The sequence below is a fragment of the Doryrhamphus excisus genome, linkage group LG1, assembly GCF_037039965.1.
Source record: "Doryrhamphus excisus strain RoL-2023G ecotype Guam linkage group LG1, RoL_Dexc_Guam_v1.1, whole genome shotgun sequence".
NCBI classification, from domain to species: domain Eukaryota; kingdom Metazoa; phylum Chordata; class Actinopteri; order Syngnathiformes; family Syngnathidae; genus Doryrhamphus; species Doryrhamphus excisus.
In genome coordinates, this window is record NC_136357.1 from 12,495,801 (window position 1) to 12,513,335 (window position 17,535).

Genomic DNA, 17,535 nt, shown 5'->3' on the forward strand with positions numbered 1-17,535 from the left:
CAATTTATTTGTGTGATACAGCTGCAAATAAGTATTTGAACACCTGAGAAAATGAATGTTAATATTTGGTACAGTAGCCTTTGTTTGCTATTACAGAGGTCAAACGTTTCCTGTAGTTTTTCACCAGGTTTGCACACACTGCAGGAGGGATCTTGGCCCACTCCTCCACACAGATCTTCTCTAGATCAGTCAGGTTTCTGGGCTGTCGCTGAGAAACACGGAGTTTGAGCTCCCTCCAAAGATTTTCGATTGGGTTCAGGTCTGGAGACTGGCTGGGCCATGCTAGAACCTTGATATGCTTCTTACGGAGCCACTCCTTGGTTTTCCTGGCTGTGTGCTTCGGGTCGTTGTCGTGTTGGAAGACCCAGCCACGACCCATCTTCAATGCTCTGACAGAGGGAAGGAGGTTGTTCCCCAAAATCTCACAATACACGGCCCCAGTCATCCTCTCTTTAATGCAGTGCACTCGTCCTGTCCCATGTGCAGAAAAACACCCCCAAAGCATGATGCTACCACCCCCATGCTTCACAGTAGGGATGGTGTTCTTCGGATTGTACTCTTCATTCTTCTTCCTCCAAACACGCTTATTGGAATTATGACCAAAAAGTTCTATTTTGGTCTCATCTGACCATAAAACTTTCTCCCATGACTCCTCTGTATCATCCAAATGGTCATATGCAAACTTAAGACGGGCCTTGACATGTGCTGGTTTAAGCAGGGGAACCTTTCGTGCCATGCATGATTTCACATCATGACGTCTTAGTGTATTACCTACAGTAACCTTGGAAACGGTGGTCCCAGCTCTTTTCAGGTCATTGACCAAGTCCTGTCGTGTAGTTCTGGGCTGATTCCTCACCTTTCTTAGAATCATTGAGACCCCACGAGGTGATATCTTGCATGGGGCTCCACTCCGATTGAGATTGACCGTCATGTTTAGCTTCTTCCATTTTCTAATGATAGCTCCAACAGTGGACCTTTTTTCACCAAGCTGCTTGGTAATTGCTCCGTAGCCCTTTCCAGCCTTGTGGAGGTGTACAATTTTGTCTCTGGTGTCTTTGGACAGCTCTTTGGTCTTCGCCATGTTACAAGTTAAAGTCTTACTGATTGTATGGGGTGGACAGGTGTCTTTATGCAGCTAACGACCTCAAACAGGTGCATCTGATTCAGGATGATACATGGAGTGCAGGTGGACTTCTAATGGGCAGACTAACAGGTCTTTCAGGGTCAGAATTCTAGATGATACACAGGTGTTCAAATACTTATTTGCAGCTGTATCACACAAATAAATTGTTAAAAAATCATGCATTGTGATTTCTGGATTTTTCTTTTTAGTTTATCTCTCTCACAGTGGACATGCACCTACGATGAAAATTTCAGACCCCTCCATGATTTCTAAGTGGGAGAAATAGCAAAATAGCAGGGTGTTCAAATACTTATTTTCTTCACTGTATATACACATATACATACATATACACACATATATATACATATATACATATATATACATATATACATATATACATATATATACACATATATATACACATATATATACATATATACACACATATATACACATATATATACATATATATACACATACGTATATACATATATATACGTATATACACACACATATACACATATACATATATACGTATATACACACATATATATATATATATATATATATATATATATATATATATACACATATATATACATATATATATATTATATCACTTAACACATCAACATTATAAACAAACACAATGCATGTACTTTTATTCATATCAATATCTCATCCAATTATTTTCTCAAATGTCCTAGATACCTCCTTTCCTTCCTCCCCTACCATTCATTCCTTTATGGTAGCACACTGTGGTATACATTTTTGATGGCTTTAACGTGGAATCAGTGTTGCATTATCCTTGATGGCATCCCTCAATCAACCTCAATCCTAATCACTAGAGCACTCGGCCTGCCATTGGATAAAGAGGCTGCCCCGCAACCTTCAGCAAAGAGGCATGAAACAGCAAAAGATGGAGACAGTGCGGACAGTCAGCGCCGTAGCGTTACAATGTCTTTACAGAAGCTGCAGGCTTCACAGTAGAACATGCACCAATGAGATGATGTCACGGAGGAACCTCATAATGCGACTCAAAAATGAACTTGGCTTCTCATAAAAGTAAATGCCAGACAAATGATGATGCAAGGACCCCGGTAGGAGCAGCAGCAGATGGAGAGGAGAGGGCGGAAAATAAATAAATAATAATAATAATAATAATAAATAAAACACTCAAATCATTAGAGTTTTCATTTAGTGTCCTGATTTTTTTTTTTTTTACATTTTCCACCAATAATGATAATCCAAATTATATACAAATAATGACCATAACAGTCATAATGACTGCTATTCTAGTAGTTTCAGAATTGTTAAAGTATATCCATGGTTACTTTCTATAGCATTGTCCCATGAGAAGATATACTAATAATAAATAATAATAATAAATAAAACACTCAAATCATTATAGTTTTCATTTAGTGTCCTGATTTGTTTTGTTTTTTTACATTTTCCACCAATAATGATAATCCAAATTCTATACAAATAATGACCATAACAGGGCGGCACGGCGAACAAGTGGTTAGCGCGCAGACCTCACAGCTAGGAGACCAGGGTTCAATTCCCACCCTCGGCCATCTCTGTGTGGAGTTTGCATGTTCTCCCTGTGCATGCGTGGGTTTTCTCCCGGTACTCCGGTTTCCTCCCACATTCCAAAAACATGGCTAGGTTAATGGGCGACTCCAAATTGTCCATAGGTATGAATGTGAGTGTGAATGGTTGTTTGTCTATATGTGCCCTGTGATTGGCTGGCGACCAGTCCGGGGTGTACCCCGCCTCTCGCCCGAAGACAGCTGGGATAGGCTCCAGCACCCCCCGCGACCCTTGTGAGGAAAAAGCGGTAGAAAATGAATGAATGAATGAATGACCATAACAGTCATAATGACTGCTATTCTAGTAGTTTCAGAATTGTTAAAGTGTATCCATGGTTATTTTCTATAGCATTGTCCCATGAGAAGATATACTGTGATGACCATGCTTGCTTAAATGTCATGTTTGGACTAGCTAGCTATTGTGAGGTACTGTACATGAACATTTCTCTTCAAATGGATGCCCACCTGTCCCTTGCCAGCTTGTGTCTTGCTCCTCTGAGTCCGCGTCCCTTTCCTGCTCTTCTCATCTCCACGGATGGGAGCAGCAGCAGTAGCAGGAGCAAGGAGGCGTAGCTCACACGCATGCTGAAGTCTCTGAGGGCCTGTGGAGTCAACAAGAGTTTTGGATAGAATTATTACGAGAGTAGGTTTTGAAATAGAAGCAAAATGAGTCAAAGGGCGACTGTTAGTAATCATTGATGGACTACAGCTGCCTTCCCAGGAAGACGTGTGATCCAGTGTGTTACATAAGAGACAGGAGCCATCCAGATATGTATTTCTAGACTTTTATTATTAACAATGCAGGGTATTTTTACACGTACAGTGACATGTAACTCTAAATGTTGCCACAGAAAAAAAAAACTATACAATCTTCCACTCTTCTGGGACGATTCTATTTTTAAGTCGATGGATTTACACACTTGTGTAAATCATTCATGCTGGAAGAAAAAAGGGCCTTTCCGCACAAACTGTTCCCACAAAAAGTTGTTGAAATTTTAACGGCTCAATACTAGTGCTGTACACTGACTACTCCGAAGTGCATCAGAGCTTCAGTTCTATATTATTGTCACTTGAGAGGATAGAATAAAATGCTTTTTGGAGTACATCTATAAAGAACTGCCATGCCAAATGTTTGATGAGCTTGGGGTCAGGTTCTTCCACACTAAACTCAAAGCCGAGCCTTTATGGACCATTCATAAAGTGTAGGACATTAAAAAATCCAACCAAATATTCTTTGGGGAAAAGTGTTGGCTTAGACCAGGGGTCTCAAACTCAATTTACCTGGGGGCCACCGGAGCTAGGTTCTGGTTCTGGGTGAAGCCTGGCCGCATCAGGTTTTTAGAAAAAAAAACTATCTTCAATGCTTTTGCTTCTGCTATACCCTACACTTTTTCAGTACTTTGGTTCTGGTTTTCCACACCAAAATATCTGATAAAACATTCCACTGTTCTCAAATATCTTAATTTTTATTTTTCTATACACAAAATAAGATAAAAAAAAAAACAAATTAAGAATAAAGACAATAAATCAATCAGTAATAAATAAGTAAAATAATAAAACAGCAAATAAGAAAAACGTAAGAAACCACATACAGTTGGTAGAGAAATTATTTTTTTCAGATTCAAATGTACAGTATTAACAGTTATTTAACCTTTAACATGAACATTAATGAAACTTAATAATTTTACCCAATTAGCAAGTTAGCATCATACTCAGTTGGGAGCAGCGTCGTAACTTTAGCAACATGTTTGATGAGATGCTTTATGTTGACGTGTATTTTCCGTTTTATTCCGAATCATTTCCTGCATTTATATGTACCCAGCGTCATAAGCCTTTAGCTTCATTGCTAATCCAAAGCAAAACAGGGCGGGGTAACAGGGTAGGGTAACAGTATGGGTGGGGAAAAATCATGTTAATTTGTCCGGTGTGCACACAGCTTTAAGCTTAAACTTTGGTATCAAGGTGGGCCCGCGGGCCGCAAGTTTGAGACCCCTGGCTTAGACAAATTGTGTCAATTGTGTCTTGAAACTGTGCCGCAGTCCAAAAAACAACCAGGGTAGTTCTTTACTAATTAGCATTGCCTTTTTATTGCAGGCGAATGCAGAAATCTTCAAGAGCTCAACGTGTCAGAGTGTTTTAATATCACTGTAAGTCAAATATTGTTTATCTTTGCAGAGTTATTACGATATTAAGCTCTCAAGGCAATGATGCAATAACATTTGGAACAACAAGTGTTGTTTTGATCTAGTGATTCACATGTAATAATCACAGCAGTCTTTCAGACACACGTGTATAAAATGTTCTATCAATTGTGTGTTCTTTGACAGGATGACATGATTCAGTCAATAGTGGAGGGCTGCAACTACCTGCTGTACTTGAACATTTCCAGCACTCTTGTGACAGACCTCAGCCTCAAGGAACTCTCCAGGTAAACAATATAAACCTTTTTTTTTTTTTTTATTGTCGCTGGAGCCTTGCCTTTCACTTCCCAAAAGGACCCTCTTGATGTTTTTTTTCCAAACGTGGAGCCCAGCTCTGGCGTTCCACGTGTAAGAACAGCTGGAGTCGCTGCCAATGTGAAGATTTAGAGGAACAGATGTGGCGCTCCTAAAAGCATGAACGCAAAAAGCCGGCCTCATTGCACTGTTGATAGATTTGAGCTAATATTCTAGCTGTCAAGAAAAGGCCATTCTCAAAAATGTTCCCACAATGTTGAATGACATTTTAGACATTCAGTCTAAAAGGGGTTCAATTCCACCCTTCACCCTCGGCCATCTCTGTGTGGAGTTTGCATGTTCTCCCCGTGCATGCGTGGGTTTTCTCTGGGTACTCCGGTTTCCTCCCACATTCCAAAAACATGCTAGGTTAATTGGTGACTCCAAATTGTCCATAGGTATGAATGTGAGTGTGAATGGTTGTTTGTCTATATGTGTCCTGTGATTGGCTGGCAACCAGTCCAGGTGTACCCCGCCTCTCGCCCGAAGACAGCTGGGATAGGCTCCAGCGCCCCCGCGACCCTCGTGAGGATAAGCGGTAGAAAATGAATGAATGAATGAATCTAAAAGGGATGATTGTTACCCAACCCCTAATTGACTCATTTTGTATTTGTAACAAAGAACTTTTAGTATTACCATAACTATAACCTGTATCTTGTAATTACATTTCAGAAAGCATTTTACTACTACATCTTCTTAAGGGACAGATAGAACTCACATTTGGATATAAGAGTAGTCAGTGCACAGCTTGTATAGCAGTGTAGATTGCTATACTCCTTCACTGTCACAGTACATGTTGGAATTCATTTTTCCCCTCAATAAACCGCAGCTGCACAGTGCCTGCAGCACTCATGTAGCCCTGAACCATCACCCTACAACCACCGTCTCTCATTCTACTGCACTAATTATTCTTCTCAAACAGAAACTGCATCAACCTTCAGTATCTGAGTGTGGCCTACTGCCACAAGCTGACAGATGAAGGTTTCCAGTACCTGAGCGAAGGAAACGGTTGTCACAGTCTTATCCACTTGGACCTGTCTGGCTGCACCCAGGTCAGTTTTAAGTCCTCCTCAGTGGAAAATCCAGAAGCTCCGTTTCCACGTGTCCCCTCTTGTTTCTGTTTGCACTCAAAATGAGCTATGATCTGAAAAGGAGGGAGAAGGGAGGGAAAGAGGGAGGGTCTGTTGAGTAAGCCCCCCCAGGCCGAACCCACCATGTGCTCACGACAACGCACTCACCAAAGAACAGAGAGGTGGGGGTTAATGTGCATTAGCTTGCTTCCAGATGTACATTTTCATTTTATGGGGCCCTGAAAGTGTGAGGAACAAGAATCCAAAAGGGATGAGTCACATTCCAATGTCGACATCTCCTCCTCCTCCTTCTTCTTCTTCTCTTTACCGTAGGTGACAGTGACAGGCTTCAACTACATTTCAGACGCATGCCCCTTCCTCAAAGAGATTGTGATGAACGACTTGCACTCGCTGTCAGATAACTGCATCTCGGTACGTTTCATTCAGGGGTCACCATAACACTACTACTCAAATGGCCCTTTTCTACCGACTAAGCTGGGGTGCCAATTGTGCGTAGCAGATATCTTATGGTTGACGTAAACCACGGCAAGAAATAAAAACAAACTGGTTAAATTGACCGTGGTATTATGCTATACTATGTTACTTCCAGCTTGCTGTTCTGACACTTCAACATGACCGAGTATCACTGGAAAGGCATCAGGCAACAATTTTGCCGCAGCTTTGCCCATGTTCACAAAACAGTTCCGTATTTTTCTCTTCACCTGGACTCTGCAACTCCAACCACTTCTGCTTGACAATTGCCTCTTTAGTAGGTGACCTGGTGTTATAAAAAAATAAAAAATATCTGAAACCGAGTGTTCAGAGCCTTCACAAACATTTTTCAGGGCTCACTTCCAAATGCACAAAACCTCTGATATTTTGGCATAGTTTAAGTATTAACATATATTAAATATTAACATTTATAAGTCGTAAAAGTGGAAAAAAGCATAACAGGTCCCCTTTAATTGCCAACCGTAATTAACCATATGTAAGAATGTGAGTGTGAATAGTTGTCTATATGTGCCTTTTGATTGGCTGGCGACCAGTCCAAGGCTACCCTGCCTCTCGCCCAAAAGTCACCTGGGATAGGCTCCAGCATACTTCCATGACAAGAGGCATATAAAATGAATGAATTCGTTGACCTTGAATCTTAATTTTCATCTTTCCAAGACATTTGGGGTTATTTAACCGTGTTTGTAGAGTTTGGAGAAGGCCCTTTTGTGTACCCCTGCACAAAGCAAAGATCCATAATCCATTGTCCACATGCTGTTCTGATATGACCATAAAATATTAATGTGTCACACATCCAGGCCCTGGTGTCCAAATGCCACAGTCTGTCCTCTGTCTCTCTGCTGGAAGCGTATAACCTTACCGACACTGGCATCAAAACCATCGCTGAAGTAGCCAAACTGAAGTCATTCATCATTGAAGGTGAGACTCATTCTCTTGTTTCTAGAAATGTGACATGAGTAATTACCATCAGGCAAATGTTATGTCTAATCTTTAGGGAACAAGCATGCGAGCCACGTGAGCTGGAAGGCGTTGTGCTCTAGCTCGCGAGGCCTCCGAAGCCTTCACGTGGTCGACTGCCACAAGATGACGGACGTGGGCCTCAAGTGTGTGGCCTCTCTCCGAAACCTGCAGTCCCTGGACATCTCACTCTGTACCAAGTCTGTATCAATGACACACTTGGGCTGGTGAGTAAATTACGCAAGCTTAGGTTGGCATGTTTGTGTCATTTCAGAGTGACCGATAGAGGGATTTGTCACCTGGCCGACAGCTCCTCAGCATCCAAATTGCGAGATCTGAGTCTCAGCCAGTGTTGTCTTATCACAGATTCAGCGGTCAACATGATTGGATACAGGTAGAATTTGCACACTTGCGTGAGTACACTCCAATAAGTATACCGTTTACACCACGGGTGCTTTGGAACTACTACATGGACTGCGATATATCACCTTATTTTGTGATTTATCATGACATAACAATATAAAACAACACATTTTTTTAATTCAGCAGAGACTAACTGGCTAACTTTTCTAATGGGGTGTCAGCCTCTGCACACATTGCCATTTTCTTATCATTGGACAAATCCATTCTAGATGCAATAAAGATAACACATAATTCCTAAATAGTTGTGTACATAGTTTTCACTATACACACGTACTATGTCCATTTAACAAACATTACAGATATACAAGAAATTAATATGCAGAAAACAATGCAGCAGAAGTCAAGGCAACATATTAAGAGGGTTTCAGCAATACGCACATTTTCCAATTAATCATGAAATAACAGTTTCACAAATAAAAGTGTGGTGGAGTTCAGGAAGCCAACCAGAGCCATCAAACAACTAGCGGCTACAAGCAAACGGATAACTTGTTACAGATAGTCATCTTACCACTAGTGCATTCATAATGGGAATAATAATGAAAGTTGCATTTCACTTCAGATGTCTGTTTAGCCCTTACCTTGACATTGAGGCACCACAGCGAATCAGGAGGGGAGCCGACAGTGACGAAGCATTGTCGCCAACATTTGGATTGCACCATCAAATATGTACTAGATTTTTTTCTCCTGCTTCTCGATTGTACAATAATTAAAAATTTATTTATTACGCTCTCCCTTTAATGTACCAACACTTTTAAATGAGGCCGAGATTACTTGTGTTCTAGATTTTCTAAGCTGTGCCATCTCAATTTGAGCTACTGCGAGCAGCTGACTGACGCCGCTCTGGAGTCTCTGAGTTGCAGCTACATCAGCTCCCTGGACATCAGCGGCTGCAACATTCAAGATGAGGTGCAGCTCGCTATAGCGCATTCCAATAAGTGATGAAAAATGTTTTGTTTATTTAAAAAACGGGGTGGAAAAGTGACTTTTACACATATTTGGGTTTCTGTTTGAAATTACACAGCCATGTTGTTAGTGGCCTACAGCCATGGGCCGATATGGGATTCTGACAGTATGATAAAAATATCAGTTTCACAGTATTATAATTACTCCTCTGTGTGTTACTTTGAAATATCTTCACTATCTTCTCCACTTTCTCTCATACTGCAGGAAAGTATGACCAACAGTTTTAAATTGTATTTAGACCGTGATTTTTTCATACCATGTTATCCTTGACACCGGTAATCCGGCCATGCCTAGTCAAAAATTATTATTTTTAATTGACATAAAAGTGGGCTGCACGGTGGACAAGTGGTTATCGCGCAGACCTCACAGCTAGGAAACCCGAGTTCAATCCCACCCTTAGCCATCTCTATGTGGAGTTTGCACGTTCTCCCCGTGCATGTGGACATTTCAAAAACATGCTAGGTTAATTGGCGACAAATTGTCCATAGGTATGAATGCGAGTGTGAATGGTTGTTTGTCTATATGTGCCCTGTGACTGTGATTGGCTGGCGACCAGTCCAGGGTGTACCCCGCCACTCACCCGAACCGACTGGCATAGGCTCCACCCCCGACTCTTGTGAGGATAAGCGGTAGAAAATTAATGAATCACATAAAAGTGTGTGTTTTGAACAGGACTCTTCATAGAGGGTTTTAAGTGTGCATGAAACAGGCATGTTATTAAGACACCTAATAATTGTTTCAATCTGCGCGAAAAAAAAATAAGAATTTGCCTCAAACTATTTTTCTTATTCAATCTTCAGGGTTTGGCTGCTCTTGAGGAGGTTCCCTTGAAAAAGTTGATAATCGCCGAATGCATCAACATCACAGATGTTGGTATTGAGGTACGAAGCTGCAGCCTGTCTCTCTTTCTCTCTCTCTCTCCATCATTCATCCATTCATGTAGCATTTCGTTGAATTTGAGCAGAATTTATGCAAGTATGTGACAGAGCTGGAATATGTCGACGTGTCTGGCTGTTTGGATCTGTCTGACCAGGCCATCAGAGCCTTCTCATTTTACTGCAGGGGTCTATTCACACTCAGGATGGGAGGCTGTCCAAAGGTAGACTCACTCTCACCGGTACACTAATGAATTAGTTCCACTACAAGAAGAGTTGTTTCCGTTTCCTTCTACCCTCAGATGACCGACATGGCAGTTCAGTGCCTTTCAAGCGGTACCCAGTACCTGCGATCGCTCGACGTGAGCGGCTGTGTCTTCACTGATCGTGCCATCAAATACATAGAGAGGCTCTGCCCACCTCTGTCGTCGATCATCATGAACGACTGCAATGGCATCTCAGAGTAAATCTTAAATACTGTCATCTCTCCTCACATCATAGTTGGAATTTCTATCACATGTCTTTCAAACCTGAATTAATGAATATGGCCAATTATTTGTTGAAAAAAATGCATTTGAAGCATTTTTAAACTTAGAAATTGATAAATTAACTGAAATATAAATCTAAGCTGGCGGTCGAGTGGTTAGCGCGCAGACCTCACAGCTTGGAGACCAGGGTTCAATTCCACCCTCGGCCATCTCTGTGTGGAGTTTGCATGTTCTCCCCGTGCATGCGTGGGTTTCTCCGGGTACTCCGGTTTCCTCCCACATTCCGAAAACATGCTAGGTTAATTGGCCACTCCAAATTGTCCATAGGTATGAATGTGAGTGTGAATGGTTGTTTGTCTATATGTGCCCTGTGATTGGCTGGCGACCAGTCCAGGGTGTACCCCGCCTCTCGCCCGAAGACAGCTGGGATAGGCTCCAGCACCCCCCGCAACCCTTGTGAGGAAAAAGCGGTAGAAAATGAATGAATGAATGGATAAATATAAGCTATTAAGAAGACACATTGAAATTGTAAATGTAGTATTCTACATTGGTCATAATGGTAACACTGGATATTGTTGCAGCCTTAACTCATAGTCTTACTTTGCGGAAATTATCTTACCAGGGTAAGGTCTAGAACCAGTTAACCACTCGGTAATTAAGGAATACTGCATTGTGCATCATCCTACATTGATAATGGTTGTGTGTGTGCGTGTCTTGTCAGGGCAGCCGCCATGAGGTTGCAGCCATATGTGCAGCATTGGGAGTACAGCAATAACGAGACCAACCTATGGCTTCGATGAAAAGGTGCAGAAGAACAAGATGTAAAATAATTTTAGGCAGTGATAACAGTGCCTGACAATCACACAATCCTAATCATGGATTAATACTTTCAGAGATGGCCACTATGATCTTGCTTGATTTTGATTAAAACATGCATTTTTTAGGAAATAAATGCAATATTAATATTAAGTATCACTGGTCAATGAAACACAAATGTAAGTATTTGTTTATTTTTAAAAGGTTATGGTTGAAGGGAGTGATTTTTTTTTTCTTTTTAATGCCAGCATCTGGATCAGAATTCATTACTTTTTGTGCTGACTGAAAGCATATTTTTCCACCTGAAATGTGGATTTTTTTTTTTCAAGTCAATCCCATTGTTTATGTGGCAAATGTGCAACGGTGACTATGCAACATATTTTTTTCGTTTGTCAAAAATAATCTCTCGTTATTGTAATTAATGCCTGAAAACTATAAACAGTATGATTCCATTAAATGTAAATAACACACAGATCTAATTATTGGTCATTTATTGCTTTTAGCTATTCAGCCATTCATTGATACCGAGTGTGTGTTAAATAACATAGATAATAGAGATTATGGGCCAAGGTTCCATACAATGCTTGAGGTGCAGGAAACAAACAGTCTCTGTGTGAGCTTACTTTTTAGCCTCCCAGATTTAGGGACTCAAACCAGCTTTGCGTCCTCAGGTTGATTGAGCCTCTTTCTGTTGTCACTTTAAGTCGCTGCTCCACCGGACAATCAGTGTTCATGTAGCCTGAGAAAGTGAAAGATGATTACTTTCAAAAAGGTACTTATTGAAGAATATGTCTATTACTGTGATTGTAAGTGGCAACGGCATCCAGAGATGTTGGCACCTCTCATGTTGCTGAATATCATAATACATCCCAGCATCTCATGTCACTTTGAAGACACCACACAAATACGCCTCCTCGTGATCAGTATGGCATCCTGGCAATCTGACTGGACGTTTAATAAGCGTTTGACATAATGTCATGCCATAACATTGACACATACATGTAACTAGACTAGACTCCCTTTATTGTATGTAAATCAGGGATGTACAAACTGCGGCCCTCCATCTATTTTGAATTGCCCCGAAGTATAAAAATATAATTGACTATGGCCTATGCACAACATGTACTTAACGGTTTTATACTTCTTACTTCAAACACGAGGTGGAGCGACGGTCTTGAACGAGGCAATGTTACCAGAAAGAAAGAGACAGAATAAAACTGATCAGGTTAACCAGAAATGGCGGAAGGGATGCAAGATTGCAAGCTTGCATATGTTTCCTTGCGGCTGAATCTTTGGTTGACATTACTCCCCTTCCACCAAGTGATTGCTCAAGCAGGGGGGAGGTGTGCCGAGTCCGGAAGCAGGCTGGTAGGTGTGTTGTTTTTTTTTCTCAAATGTGACAAGTATCTTATTTTTTTTCTTGTCAGTGTGAACAGTATCATTCAGACTTTTTCAACTTTCTTCATATGTAGATCCTGTATATCCATCATGTGTACGTCATGGAAAGGCGTGATTTCTTGTTTTTAATATTTTAATATCTATTTCACTATTTTATTTCTTAAATGATCTTTTAGTTTTGGATTATTACTTTTTAATTTTACTAGTCTGTGCAGCACTTTGGAAACTCTGTTTATAAAATGTGCTATATAAATAAAGTGGATTGGATCAACCAGCAGGGGTGCTCCTTATTTAGTCTAAACATTAATTTGGGATGATTGCACCTTTTAAAAAAAATAGTATTGTTATTTCTTATGTCTTACCAGTAACTCTGGTTTGGCTCGCAGTCGTGTTCTTCTGCAACTGGTGCAGCGTTACATCATGGCTGATGTCCACCGATGCTCCACAGAGCTCCACATCTGCTCTCAGTGAGGATGGGACACGTATACACACCGCTCCTACATAAGAGTAAAGAGTCAGTAAAAGGAGATCAGGATATATTATTGCGTGCTTACCTTCTTGGCTGAGCACCTCAGCGCTTCCTCCATCTCCCACGTACACATCAATGCCTCCACTTTGAGAGGAAACCTTCAAGAAGCCATTTGACCCATCTGCAACACACACAAACACACACACACAATCCCATTTGACTCTTTTACACAAATACCTAGCATGATTATGCTATGACAGGTTGTTTACCAATGTGTGTATCGCCTGTTGTGTTCTTCACGGTGGCATCACCTTTGCAGAAAATGGAGCACATCAAGTCAAAGAAAGATCTCAAGGGGGAAAGAACAAGCTTTTCTCTGTCTTTAGCCATTCCAGTAAACAAGATAATTGTTTCCATGTAAGATGACATGTGCCTCATGAAAAGATTTACATTCTGTATGGGTGACTCATTATTTTTCTTCTGTGGGTTTGTGGACTCCAAAACAAACAAGTAAGATGTGTTAAAATTGTGACCACATTGCTGAATTCTGCCGAAATGACGGCTCTCCCTTAACTCAGTTTGCTTTGTAAAAAGGGCCAGTTCAGTAATCCCTCGTTTAGTGTGGTTAATTGATTGCAGACTCGACTGCAATAAGTGAATTCAAGATTAATAAACAGAATATTTTCATATTTAGAGCATTAAAAAAAACATAGAAAACCTGTTTAATACTTTCTAAATATGATTGACCATTATTAGAGCCTTCTAGACATGAGATAACACCCCTATAGTCACCTTTATATGCATCTTAATCAATATAGTAGATATAATCAAAATAAATAAGTCATTTAAGAAATTAATAATACTCACTTGTATGTGTTTCAATAAATGTCTACAGACATGTGGGCAGGAAGTGACAGTGGGAATTCAGAGTTGAGTTTTAACTCCAGTACGGCCATATGAGTAGCTTGTGTTATTATTATGATGACCATCTATTATTACTGTGCCTGTTGTGAGATAAATAATGATAAAATAATAAAAGTCTAGTCTTGTATTGCCCTTCAACTGGATTTGTATTTTACAACATTTTTATCTTTGAAACTGATTCATTTAAGCTAAGAATAAGTAACATTTGCTTAAATATGCATCTTTTTAACTAAGGCCATAGTCAACCAAAAACCAGCAATCAATAATTTGTAGTGTAGCCAATGCGCCGAGGTAACTAAAACGCCAGTTATAAGCACTGTCAATCAAAACTGAGCATTGTCAGTGTTGCATAAGATATAAGATTACTACAGTGTTTCTGCCATAAGTGCGTTCACACTTGTCGTGTATTGGTTTGGTTAAAATGAACTCTGGGGTGTTTGCCCTTGCGAGTATGGTTCATTTGTTCAAATGTGAATGCAGGGTGTCAAAAAGACTGGACTTGGGTCTTGATCTGCTTGCAGTCGAACTCTAGTGCAGTTTGGTTCACCTGAGCTCAAATGTGAAACACAGACCTGAGACACTGAACAGTGTTAAAACGATAGCAAGAGTGGTGTAGGCCACACAGTCAGGAGATCGGGAAGACCTGGTTTCGCATCTCCTTTTGCGCATCTCTCTGTGGAGTTTGCATGTTCTACATGGGTTTGCCAGAAACATGCATGTTAGGTTAATTGGCGACTCCAAATTGTCACATTCAAGGTATGAATGTGAGTGTGTAGGGTGTACCCCGCCTCTCACTCAAAAGACGGGTGGGATAGGCTCCAACATACCGATGACCGTAGTGAGGATAAGCGCATGGATAATGGATGGAATATGTCACAAAAGCTGCCCAATCAAGTGTTTATCTTATGCCTATATTCTTTACTGCGCAGCCTTTGGTCCTGTGACAAAAATACCAACGACACCAAAGTGCACACCAAGCATCTTTTTTTTATGCAACTGTTTCGAACCCTAAAGTCAAACGCCTGTTTGCTCACCATGTAAATGTCCCAGCTCCATTTTCCCTGCGCAGGAGGAGATGCAGCTGGACTCTGCATAGATGGCCTTTACCTTCAGATCGCCCCGTTCTGTGGAGAGCTTCATTGTGGTGCCCTGCAGCTTCTTGACACGTATAGCCTGCACAATTCACCAACCAGTCATGTATGGAAGCAAGGCCACTGCTGCCCCCTGATGTTTAACCAACAAACAACACTTAACACTGCCTCCTGAAGCCCTGATTTCCACGTTGCCATGAATGGTGCCCAAGCCTGTGACATCTCCGCCTGAGTGCACCTCCACTTGATGACCCTGGAGGAACAACAGACTTGAAACAATAGCTTTTCTACTTAGTTTATGTTAACTTTGACAACTTTTGTGCTCAATGCAGAGATAAACCAAACTGTCTAAATCAGGGGTCTCAAACTCAATTTACTTGGGGGCCACTGGAGCTCGGGTCTGGGTGAGACTGGGCCGCATCAGGTTTTCCCCAAAAAAAACAAAAAAAAACGCATTTATTAAAAACAAAAAATTTTTAAAAACTTCGCTTTGGTTCCAATTTTCTACAAGAAAAGCTCTGATAAAACATTCCACTGTTCTCAAATATCTTACTTTTTATTTTTCTACACAAAATAAGATGAAAAATAAACAAATCAAGAATAAAGAAAATCAATCAATCAGTAATAAATAAATATAATAATAAAACGGCAAATAATAAAAACTTAAGAAACCACATATAGTTGGTGGGTAGACAAATTTTTTTCAGATTAAAATTAACAAAGCATTATTAGAGCCCTGTAGACATGACAAAACATGACTATAGTCACATTTATACTCTTTTTATTTACAACATATTGCGCAACTGCAGGGTCTTGAGACACATGCTAACTCGCAAACTAGAGAGCTAGCGACCTAAACTGTAGCCTTCAAGTTATTTCCTTTAAACTTAAATAGCCCAAAACTTACCACTTCCACACGGATAGGGAGGATAACTTAACAGTTATTTAACCTTTAACATGAACATTAATCAAACGTAATAATTTTTTCTGGGTACATGATACCATAAAGCATCCATATCAAACTTGTGCGGGCCGCATTAACATTACACTTTCATATCAAGGCGGGGGCCTCAAACTAGTGTCCTGCAGGCCACATTTGGCCCGCGGGCCGCGTGTTTGAAAGTCCTGGTCTAAATGTATGGATAAATACTCCTGAGACCCACTGATGCATTTCTATCTTTTGCTAAGGACAAGCATTCACATTTCAAATGAAAAAAACATGCTAAAAGCTGTTGTGCTGTGAAGAGGCCATACTTGGCTCTTCAGTGATGTGTGATTTGTTGGAGTTTGTCCAATGAAATAGAAATTTGTTCCCAAAATGTTTCCAATGTTTTAAAATTGGATGGCTGCATGGATTGTGCAGTTGGACTTAATGAAGTGGCAGTTTTTTTAATACTCACCTTGATTGAGTGCAGTATACAGTTGCCTCGCTCTGTGTGCACCGTGCAGATATCACACTCCATATTCTTCACTTCCACGTTACCTTCTCCGTGGGTGCTAATGACGACATCTAGAGACGCAGACGCACACAGTGGATCGGTGTGCTGACAATAATGAGACAGTATATTGTGTACTCACTGCTCTTGATAGGTGCAGATATGGAAACCGAATAGCTGCCGTCATCCCTGTCAGCCGTGATGAGCAGCTCCTTGCTGTGTTCATCATACTGGACGTGAAAGTCATCAACATCCTTCTCCCAACTTGTAGAAGCTCCACTGTGGACAGTGACGAAGACTCGGTCAGCTTCGGGAAAGGCGTGTGGGTCCAGAGGCCGGACAGAGATACTGCTGCCGAGTCGTGCTCGTACCGTACTGAAGGGGCTCACTACCAGGGTCCACTCCCTCTGTGTCCGGCTCAATTCGCCATCTTCTTTGGCTAATTTAGGAGAGGTGAAGAGAGACTGTCGTCGTTGAGGACAGCGCCGAATTAGGCTAGCAGTTCGACACAAGTAGGGGACGAGTCCAATGCCCCCTCGCTGAGCTGCCGAGCTCCAGAACATGGCAGTAACCTTCTAGATGACCCCCAAAACAAGCTAATGTTATAACAGGTGCGTGTAGTAATTGAGCACCGGCGAGTGATTGCTAACTTAGTAACTTCCGGTTGTATTTAATGCGCAGAATCGAACTTTTGGCTAATGATTTTCCCCATAGATAGCTACGTTTCGTGTAGCTAACAAGTCTTAATAGAGGAAAGTACTCGTTTTACATATCTTACAGACTATCTCAACTTTAAAACAAAAACATTTATTTGTGCAACATTTACGTTCGACTGACCGGATATGGAAACTTGTGTAAGCGAAGCCCCTCCCCGCAACCAATGTCACTCAGTTACAATCGCC

The 17,535-nt window shown here is 40.9% G+C and overlaps 3 protein-coding genes across 4 annotated transcripts in view; 1 reads left to right on the top strand and 2 right to left on the bottom strand.

The window, feature by feature from the left end:
* Nucleotides 1-6,519, bottom strand: part of LOC131131416 (leucine-rich repeat-containing protein 17-like) — a 13,568-nt gene extending 7,049 nt beyond the window's left edge. The window contains exons 1-3 of the mRNA XM_078790389.1: nucleotides 6,449-6,519; nucleotides 6,203-6,354; nucleotides 3,181-3,317 (exon numbers count right to left, since the gene is read on the bottom strand). Coding sequence (XP_078646515.1) covers nucleotides 3,181-3,299 — 119 coding nt within the window. The 5' untranslated portion in view covers nucleotides 3,300-3,317; nucleotides 6,203-6,354; nucleotides 6,449-6,519. The remainder of the gene's footprint in view (nucleotides 1-3,180; nucleotides 3,318-6,202; nucleotides 6,355-6,448) is intronic.
* Nucleotides 1-11,776, top strand: part of fbxl13 (F-box and leucine-rich repeat protein 13) — a 26,644-nt gene extending 14,868 nt beyond the window's left edge. For both annotated transcript variants that reach the window (XM_058076113.2, XM_058076114.2), the window contains exons 10-21: nucleotides 4,810-4,862; nucleotides 5,043-5,143; nucleotides 6,133-6,262; nucleotides 6,614-6,712; nucleotides 7,591-7,711; nucleotides 7,788-7,950; nucleotides 8,025-8,144; nucleotides 8,956-9,079; nucleotides 9,937-10,017; nucleotides 10,101-10,235; nucleotides 10,314-10,474; nucleotides 11,221-11,776. In XM_058076113.2, coding sequence (XP_057932096.1) covers nucleotides 4,810-4,862; nucleotides 5,043-5,143; nucleotides 6,133-6,262; nucleotides 6,614-6,712; nucleotides 7,591-7,711; nucleotides 7,788-7,950; nucleotides 8,025-8,144; nucleotides 8,956-9,079; nucleotides 9,937-10,017; nucleotides 10,101-10,235; nucleotides 10,314-10,474; nucleotides 11,221-11,299 — 1,367 coding nt within the window. In that variant the 3' untranslated portion in view covers nucleotides 11,300-11,776. The remainder of the gene's footprint in view (nucleotides 1-4,809; nucleotides 4,863-5,042; nucleotides 5,144-6,132; nucleotides 6,263-6,613; nucleotides 6,713-7,590; nucleotides 7,712-7,787; nucleotides 7,951-8,024; nucleotides 8,145-8,955; nucleotides 9,080-9,936; nucleotides 10,018-10,100; nucleotides 10,236-10,313; nucleotides 10,475-11,220) is intronic.
* fam185a (family with sequence similarity 185 member A) lies at nucleotides 10,485-17,432 on the bottom strand. The gene is made up of 8 exons (XM_058076122.2): nucleotides 16,776-17,432; nucleotides 16,598-16,707; nucleotides 15,361-15,450; nucleotides 15,141-15,279; nucleotides 13,452-13,493; nucleotides 13,268-13,363; nucleotides 13,076-13,210; nucleotides 10,485-12,054 (listed from the first exon to the last, which is right to left on the bottom strand). The coding sequence occupies exons 1-8, from the start codon at nucleotides 17,194-17,196 to the stop codon at nucleotides 11,942-11,944; spliced, it is 1,146 nt and encodes a 381-aa protein (XP_057932105.2). The 5' UTR covers nucleotides 17,197-17,432; the 3' UTR covers nucleotides 10,485-11,941.
* Nucleotides 17,433-17,535: the final 103 nt, after the last annotated feature.

Bases quoted from the DNA above. Each gene is read 5' to 3' on its own strand.
- fam185a (XM_058076122.2), bottom strand. From the start codon at position 17,196: ATGTTCTGGAGCTCGGCAGCTCAGCGAGGGGGCATTGGACTCGTCCCC. The intron at 16,708-16,775 runs GTGAGTACACAA...CTGCGTCTCTAG, and splicing joins ATCTGCACCTATCAAGAGCA to ATGTCGTCATTAGCACCCAC. The intron at 12,055-13,075 runs GTAAGACATAAG...TCACTTTCTCAG, and splicing joins GAGCCAAACCAGAGTTACTG to GCTACATGAACACTGATTGT.